The 9,421-nt window shown below is 50.7% G+C and overlaps 1 protein-coding gene across 1 annotated transcript; it reads right to left on the reverse strand.

Moving 5' to 3' along the window:
• Positions 1 to 1,301: 1,301 nt before the first annotated feature.
• Positions 1,302 to 2,372, reverse strand: LOC149875639 (olfactory receptor 52D1-like). The gene has a single exon (XM_090060840.1). It carries the CDS (start codon positions 2,370 to 2,372, stop codon positions 1,302 to 1,304), a length of 1,071 nt encoding a protein of 356 aa, XP_089916966.1.
• Positions 2,373 to 9,421: the final 7,049 nt, after the last annotated feature.

Genomic DNA, 9,421 nt, shown 5'->3' on the forward strand with positions numbered 1-9,421 from the left:
GGGAATGAGACCTGGAGCAGATTAAAGTTCAGGCCTTACTTTGGCATCCAAAAGGCCAGTTTGTCTGTCCACAAGCTCCCGGGAGCAGCATGCAACATACCCTTACCCTCACCCCCTGCCCAGATAGGATGCCAGTGAGTTTCAGATGCCTGTGCTGCTGGTAACCCTGAGAAAAAACTCTGATGACAAGCCTGCATGGATCCACAGGACTGTGACCTACAGCCCACAGTTGAGCACCTTTCCTGCATGTGCTCTGCAGGAAGGTGGACATTGGTGCCATATGTGCACAGGGGCTGCCCATGATAGCGACAGGGCTATAGCCTCTGCTCTTGTTTTGAAAATCAAAACCAGTAGATCAAGAGCTCTTTCCTGCCCAGGGCAGGGGATCGGCCTCAATGATCTACTGACGTCCCTTCTGACCCTAAAAAATCTAGGCAATGAGCAACAAACTCTTCATAGATTTCAAAGTTCATCCTTCATGGTAGGCCCCGGAGAGAGGGCACTGGGCTGGGATTCAGCAGATAAAGGCCCCAAGGTCATGCAGCAGTTCACTGTCAGAGTGAATGACTGTGCAAGTCCCCTTGCCTGGCTGTGCCTCAGTCTTCCCACTTGAATTATGGGCACACTTCACCCAAGGGCCTCAATGGGTTTCACATCACTGGTGTGAAAGCTCCACAGACCAGCAGGATTTTATTCTAATCACACAGTTGCCATTGTAATGTCTAGTGCTACACAACTTCTAAGCTTTATTATTATATTGACATCTTGGAATCCCCACCCCCTAATATTTGGGGGGGTTATTATTATTATATTTTCCCATGGAGTTATTTCCTGCTAGAGCTAATTGGAAATGAAAAAATAAGGCCCAATTTCTGATACACAGGTACAAAGCAATACTGAAACGGGTTGTAGGGCACTGCCTTGAGGACTAATTCTTTCTGTGGACCACAAGGATGTGGCAGGTGGGGGTAGTTTCAGAGCTACCAAAAATGAATTCCCATGTGTTTTGCTGAACAAACTTGTTGCTCTCAGGTGAGCTGAGAGCAACTGAGTTGAACCAACATATGCGTTGCGTTGCGTTGCGTTGCGTTGTTACGTTACTTAAACAAGTAACCCCACCAGTAGGACTAGCTCCACATTTACCCAATTTGTTTTACTGTGAGCTGCCCTGAGCTTTTCTTGGGACAACAGAAGCACAGAAATTAAATGTTAGATTGGTGGGGGTCTTTTTCCCAGCCCTACAATGGGTTAGTGAGGACGTCTCCCCGTACAAGTGGGACCCGAGTAGGGTTTTTTCCCACTTACACCATGTGGCCCCTCTCTCTCGCACTCCCTGCCGCATTGGGCTTCAGACCAGAGATCCGGTTCAAGCCCATTTCCAATGCAGGCAGTGTCTCCGTAAAGGTTCGGGCACAACTCTGAGGATGGGAATTGACAGACATCTGGATCACACTTTCCCGAATCTGCTTCATTTTCACCCCATAGACAATGGGGTTTAACGTGGGGGGGATGACGACATAGAGGTTGGCCAGTAAGATGAGAAGGTGCTTTGGGACTTGGTGACCGAACCGGTGGGTCAGGAAGGAGAAGTAGGCGGGGGTGTAAAACATGAATATCACAAAAATGTGAGAGCCACAGGTGTTCAGCACCTTCATATGAGCTCCCTTGGAGGGGAGACGCGCGATAGTCCGGAGGATGAGGGCATAGGAGACCCCAGTGAAGATGGTATCAAGTCCTACTGAGAGGAAGATAATTACGACGCCAAGCCAAATATTGACCCTGATGTCAGCACAGGCCAGCCGGGCCAGTCCCATGCGCTCGCAGTAGGTGTGAGGCATGACGTTGTGGCCACAGTACGGCAGCTGCTTCGAGATGGGAATGGCTGGGAAGATCAAACAGAAGCTTCGAACAACGGCAGCTGCCCCCGTTTTCCCCGTGACCGAGCGAGTCCGTATCGCCGTGTATCTCAGGGGGTTGCAGATGGCGACGTAGCGGTCCGACGCCGTGGCCAGCAGGATGCCTGACGCGGCCACGAAAACTAAATGTATGGTGAACATCTGGGCGAGGCAGCCCTCGAAAGAGATCTCCTTGGAGATGGACCAGAAGATGCTCAGAGTTTTTGGCACGCTGCTGGAAGATAACAGCAAATCAGCAACTGCCAGCATGCAGAGAAACACGTACATGGGCTCGTGGAGGCTTTGCTCTGTGAATATCAGCAGAGAGTTTCCCAGCAGGGCCACGATGTACATCAAGCAGAAGGGGATGGAGATCCAGATGTGAGCATCCTCCGAGCCCGGGATGCCGACCAGGATGGAGAAGGCAGGGGTGGAGGAGTTATCATTGGCAGTAGACACACCCGGATGCGCCATCATATTCGGGGTCATGCTAACCGCTCTACCTGTTAGAAAAAGCAAGAACAATCCCTGTCAGATTGACGGGCACGCGCATGCTGTGCACAAGAGTCTTTAACACTAACATCCATCGCACGCACCAGGTCCATATCTGGCGATGGGCTTAAGGAATCATAACAGAGTCTGAGGCAGGAATATGATGCACTCAGGGTGCATGGGACGTTGATTTTATGAAATCAACAAGAGACAACGGGGGTGGAAGGGAGCTCAGGAGGGCACGTCTAGTCCAACCCCTGCTCCAAGCAGGACCAGCCCCAACTGCATCATCCCGGCCAAGGCTTTGTCTACCCGGGTCTTCAACACCTCCAAGGATGGAGAGTCCTTGACCCCTCTAGGTGGCCTGTTTCAATGCTGTACTACCCTCCTTGTTAGAGAGTATTGCTCCTTGTCCCCTCAAGTTTCAGCAAGGGAAGTTGAGGTTTTATATGAGGAAAAAGTTTTGTGTGCCAAACACTTTACAGAGAGGTTTGAGTTAGATTGAGGCGGGATTTAATGTAAGGCTTCAGCTTCTTGGAGGGTGATTGATCAATCTTCTCTTCACCAGATTCAATAAGCCCCATTCCCTCAGCCTCTCCTCACCAGTCCTGTCCCCCAGCCCCACAACCATTTGTCATGCCCTCCGCCGGACTCTCTCCAATGCGGCCACATCCTTTCTGTCGTGGGGGACCCAAAACTGGACACAGGACTCCAGATGTGGCCTCCGCAGTGCCGAATAGAGGGGCAGAATCGCTGCCCTCCATGTGCTGGCAACACTCACAGTAATGCAAAGAAAGCTAACAGCTGAATATGAGCCTACCATGTGTCCTTCTTGAAATCCAAGGTGCTTTCTGTGCACTTTAACCTCCAGCTGCTTTTTTGCAGAACTGCTGGTTAGAAATTCATAAGCCCTGCGCTTAGAGCAATGCACTTTTGCTAAAGAACCTCAAGCCAGGATGGGGTAATCCCATGCATCAGTACAGACTAGAGACTGACCCAATCCTCCAACTTGTTAGGGTCACTCTGCAGATGACACCAAGCTGTGGCGAGTAGAGGATACACTGGAGGGTAGGGCTAGGATTCAAACTTGCTGAGGGTGCACTCTATGCCATTTTCCAGGTCGTTGATGAAGATATTGAATAAAGCCAGCCCCAGGACCGACCTCTGGAGCACTCCACTTGATACCGGCTGCCAACTAGACCTCGAGCCATTGACTACTACTCTGGTGGGACCGTCAAGCTCAGAGTCTCCCACCTACCCTACAAGCCATTTGATCAGTGGCTTCGTCCACCCACTATTCACCAACCGTTTGTGTCCAGTCAATAGATTTCCTGGGGCTTTTTTTTTTCCAGTAGCCTTCTCAGGTCAGAAAGCAGCAGACTTGCTGTCCAGATCTCTTGCACAATCTCTTGATTTTCCCCTCCAAAAATTTCAACCACGTGATTGGTAAAGAAAAGTAAAAAATACGACAAATGTTCACATTCACATCTTTGCCTGGGCTGAGAGGCTAAAACCATGATCCTTCGCAGCCATGTGACATTCACTCATTCCCTCGGGGATATTTGGCTGTTTTCCTGAAGCAATGATGTAGGTGATGTAGGTTTTAGTTTGCAAACAACACTTAATCCAGGCTCAATGTTTTCTTTTACAATAAAATCAGTGGCTGAGGAGCTGGACGCTGCCCAGCCTGAGATCCCCTGCCCCAGCTGCACAGAGCTGGCACCTGCCCCAGTCTTCACTGCTTTTCACCCTGGGTCTGATTCTGCCCTGCCCTTTCCTCTGTGCTGTCATTTCATGCAGTGCGAGACCTTGATTTTGGATCTGCAGCCCTGTTGGCAGGATTCAGTTCTGCCCTGGTCTTCAGGAACCTGGAGATATCCAAGATACTCCCGTCTGGCTGGCTGTCAATGTCTTTTCCTCTCTTCCTCCACAGAGCCCAGATGTTTTTCAGCTGCTCTTTTCTATGTTTCCCCCCAGCCCTGGGGACAGGGCTGTGGCCCCACTCTCTTGTCCTCATATGCTTCGTCCATGGAGCTTAGTCCATCTCCCGTGCACCAAGGATGCCCTGATCTGCAGCTGGGTTTCCTGGTACTATTATTATTTGCTTTCTGGAAGGAACCAGCACAGGACTTTCCCTCTTTACATAGAGGAGGCTCTTGGGGAAGGCTCTGCAGGATGGGTCTGGGATGAGCTTTGCTACGGGGTGACCTAGATGCTTATACCCAACAGGGCTTGGAACAAGAGACAAAACGTGTCCAAGCAGGAGCTCGCCCTACATGCCAGGCAGGGACAAGCCATCAGAAATCCCACGGCAGAAATCCCATCTCTCAGCCCAAGACCTGCATCTTACAGGCACTTTTCTTCCCGGTTGCAGCTCCCCGCCCCGCTTTTTCCTCCCAGCCTCCTCCCAACAACCCCTGCTTCAGGAAAAGGCTGCCCCAAAGCCAAAGACCTCACCTGGACCATGCCTACATGCAGAGGGAGGGAGGCCTGCTTCTGCCGCAGGCAGGAGCTGCAGGCACTGGGCAGCCCACACGGCCGCGGGGATGAGCCGGGGTATTTCTACTTCTCTGTCGCTGTCCCCGTGGGGTCTTGAAGCCAGCTGGGACTTGCAAGGCCCTGGTGCTTGTGACTGCAGCCCTGGTTGCTGTGTGAGCAGGATCAGGGTTTAGCCCTCCCTCCCGTTGCTGGAGGAATTTCACCCTGTGACACTGTTGAGAGAAGTGGTTGTGTCAGGCTTGTGTAGACCGGCTTTTATTCCTGTTGATTCCAGCTCCACCGGTCATTTGCCTCTGTCTGTGTAGCAAGAAATGAAGGTGCTGAGGGACACCACATTTGTCTAAACCCACCTGATGTGTGACTGTCACAGCCTTGTTGTCTGTGATTGACTAGGGGGTCCCCGAGGGTCCTCCAACCCCTTGCTCAGGCCGGGACCTGCCCTGCTGAACCATACCAAACAAGTATATCTCTCCCCTGCTCTTAGACACTTCCCAGAAGGGAGATCCCACAACCCTGTCCTATGTTTTCTATGCATCAGAGACCTAAAGAGACGCAAGCGTCTTCCTAATATCATAGATTTCATAGACATCATAGACATCAGGGCTGGAAGGGACCTCGGGAGATCATCGAGTCCATGCTAACACGTACCCATCCTCAGTTTTAAACCACTGCTCCTTCCCCTAACCCCTGCAGCCACAGAGAAAAGCCCATCTCCACCCTCTTCATAACCACTTCGCAGGTATCTGCGAAATCCCTAGCTCCCTGGCTTCAACCTTTTCTTGTCCAGATTAAGGAATCCTGGTTCCTACAGCCTTTCAGCATATGTCATCTCTCCCAGACCTCTCTTTAATTTGGGTTTTCTCTTCTGGGCTTGTCCTAATCTGTCCATGTGTTTCCTAAGTGCACTAGAAAACTGTCCATGTGTTTCACTTGCACTAGTGGACCCTGTTCTGGGTCCACTAGTGCAAGTGAAGCCTCCCCAGGGATGAACAGAGTACAAAAATGACTGCCTCTGACTTTTAGCTGAATATGAGCCAGCATTTGCAAAATATAGGCCAATAGTAGAGCTTAATTGTGCATTAGAACAATTGCATACACAATATGGACTGGGAAAGGACTGGTCAGGCTGAAGATCAGCAGAAAAGACCATGGGGTTATGTCTTAAGTCTGTCATCCAATTCCAGCTCCAAGCGCTTCAGAACTGTACTAAGGAGCCATTGAAATGCAGCCATATAACTCGGATGCGACTAACATTTTCTATTTCTAAGCTTCCCCCACCCACAATCCTGCTGCAAAGATCAGCCATGCATCTTTACTTTTGAGTCCAGCTATATTTTAATGTTCCCAAAAACATAGACAAGGACCTAGGATTTGGTGAGTCCCCTCCCTTGGCCAGCCTGGCCCATAGACTGTGTCTGGAGATGTGAAGCTGGACAACTTTGCAGGTCGGACAGAGGGGTGGGGGTTTCAGACAATTGGCGCTGATAACCAGCGAGTGTTTTAGGACAGCCAGAGACAGATTTTTTGGCTTCCTGGGGTTGGTGGAGAGCATGGGACAGCCCCAGAAAAGAAGAGGGAGGGTCACGCATCTCTGCAAGGTCCTGCTTCTTTCAGCGCCTCATCCGGACCTGACTGGAGATCACAGAGTAAGAGCAGCATGGTGTGAGCTAGAGGGTTGTTTATAACATTTCTCCATTAAATGTGCTTATACTACGGCCCTATTGCTGGCCTCCCTCTCCCTGGTGCGCTGGTACTTTTCCCTCTGACCTAGCCCCTAGCAATCTGGGAACCACTTCCCTAAACGCCTCCTGCATTTCTCTTCTTTATCACATGAATGGGGGGACTTATAACAGAGCACCTAGCGGAGGCTTAACCTGTTCTTTCCCAAAGTGTGAGACTCCAGCTCTTCACACAGTTATTTGTCCCCCCTTTTGACCACCTCAGCAGACGCCTGAAAGAAATAACTCAAGCCAAGCACTTTGCTCCTGATAAATATCAGAGTACAATAAACTTAGCCCATCTCAGATGTTATGGAAGGAAAGCACATGGCTCAAAGGATCTTCCCTTCCAAACCAGGAACATGGCACTAGAAAACCTGGCTCCCAAGACAAGACTCGGAGTGAGACCCACCTGGGGAGACTCCCTAGCCCGTGCCACAGTGTGTATGGGGTCTCATGAGAAGTAACTGCATATGGGTTTCCAGGGCTCAAGCTCCCCCATGGTAATTGCCTGTATGCATGTACTTACTCCATGCTACATGGAAACAGAACTGGTATAAGGAAACAGAAGTAGAGTAAGTTAGTTTTCATTTCAGGTTTGCAGATGACACCAAGCTGGGGGTAATAGTAGATACGCTGGAGGGCTGGACTAGGGTTCAGAGTGACCTAGACAAATTGGAGGATTGGTCCAAAAGGAATCTCATGAGGTTCAACAAGGACAAGTGCAAAGTCCTGCACTCAGGACAGGATAATCCCCTGAACTGGGACAGGCCTGGGGGGACGGGCTGGACAACAGCTCTGCAGAAAAGGTCCTGGGGGGACAGGGGACAAAAAGCTGAACAGGAGCCGGCAGCGCGCCCGTGGTGCCAGGAAGGCGACCGGCATCCGGGGCTGTATTGGTAGGAGCGTTGCCAGTCCGAGGCAGTCATTCTTCCCCTCTACTTAGATCTGCCGGTGAGGCCGCATCTGGAGTCCTGTGTCCAGCTGTGGGCCCCCCACTACAGAAAGGATGTGGACACATTTTTCCTGCCCGCCGCTGGACTCCAATGTTTAGGGGACTGAGGTCCGAGCCCCCAAGGTCTGGAGCAGCCTGCCAGCGGAGGTGGTTCAAGCACCTACACTGAACACCTTCACGAGCAAATTGGATGCTTGTCTTGCTGGGATCCTATGACCCCAGCTGACTTCCTGCCCTTTGGGCAGGGGTCTGGACTCGATGATCTCCCGAGGTCCCTTCCAGCCCGAATGTCTATGAAATCTTATGAGGAGAGGCTGAGGGAACTGGGCTGATTTGGTCTGCAAAAGAGAAGAAAGAGGCTGCTATCAAATCCCCCCTCAGTCTGCAACCCCCCTGCAGGGAGTTAAAGAGGGGGCAGATGATAGGACAAGGAGCAATGGGCTCAAGCTGCAGCAAGAAAAGTGGAAGTTGGGTATTAGGAAAACTTTCCCCCACCTCTCTGGGCAGTCTGTTTTAATGCTTTACTACCCTCCTAGTGAGAGTCTGCATCCTTGGAGGTTTTGAAGACCCGGCTAGACAAAGCCTTGCCTGGGTGATGTAGTTAGGGATGATCCTGCTTGGAGCAGAGGGTTGGATGAGATGTGACCTCCCGAGGTCCCTTCCAGCCCTCGTTTCCTATGATTTAATGATTCTACATTGAGGGGCAAGCTACATCGTAGTAGACCCTTGGGAAAAAATGCACCGAGGCAGCTACCAGGCAGCATCTGCTGCTCTGTACGTTCACACCCTCATTCCTCTTGTGGTAACTTGCTGGTAGCAGTCACAGTGCAATGACCAGGTCACCAGGGTTGTGGACTAATCACGTTTTTTTTTCCTCCTTGGACAGGGCTCTATGTCCTTGTTTTCCCCATGCTGCACTTAATGTCTAGCACTCACATATGGGTTCCTCCTGTTGAGGTCCTGGGTTGCAGGTACCTAAGGCACTTTGACCCTGTTGCCTTTCTTCCCTAGTTTGCTGGCACAGTCCCATGGCAATGGTAGAAAACCATAGTCGAGGGTCTCAGCATCGGGGCTGTAGTCTTCTGGGCTGGACCCTGGGCTTTGCAGTACAGGGCTGAACCTCACTATTCCCATTCTGTTGCCATTTTGCTTTCAGCTCTGACCATCGTAGTGGCCCAGAGGAGACAGCTGCATGGTGCCCCGCCCCCCCAGGCTGACTTCACTCCGACTCCGAAGGTGTTGAGGTCTAGGTTTAAAGAAAAGAAACACAAGCCAACCTGATATATCCGTGGAAAAAACTTTCCACGAAAAAACGCTTACAGCAATAAAACCCAAATGAAAATCTTGGCATTAACATCCAAATCACAAGGCGTGTTGTTGATGACCCATTCCCCAGCTGAGACACTCAATTCTGCATTAAGTGTGCTCATGAGCTACTTTTGTTCTGAAAGAAACCTAGGAGTGAATCTGAGAGCTATTACAATGTCACGGTAATATTGCATGCTTCTGTTTTGCAAGAAACAAGCCAAACAGAGAAACAAACTTCATAGACTCTGTCCCTCCAGACCACGGAGAGAAACTATGGTAGATTTAATACTGGTTGAAGCAATGTAGATGTGTTTGCTATTCCCCCAGTCTGACCTCTCATCAGATATTTGCCTTCAGCAAACATGTCATGGGAACCTCAGAGGACTTGACCTCACAATACAGTGTACAGATGGGTGCTGTGTGTGAGGGGGCTGGGCAGGGCGTCATTCCCTTCTGTATCTCACAGCTCACCTGTTCCCAAGTTCCCTCTCATCCCATTTCTCAAGAAACCCCCTGGTCAGTGACCCAGCTCTGGTATCACCCCGGTTCACTGC

The sequence above is a fragment of the Crocodylus siamensis genome, chromosome 1, assembly GCF_052110815.1.
Source record: "Crocodylus siamensis isolate JL-2025a chromosome 1, ASM5211081v1, whole genome shotgun sequence".
In the NCBI taxonomy this organism is placed as follows: Eukaryota; Metazoa; Chordata; order Crocodylia; family Crocodylidae; genus Crocodylus; species Crocodylus siamensis.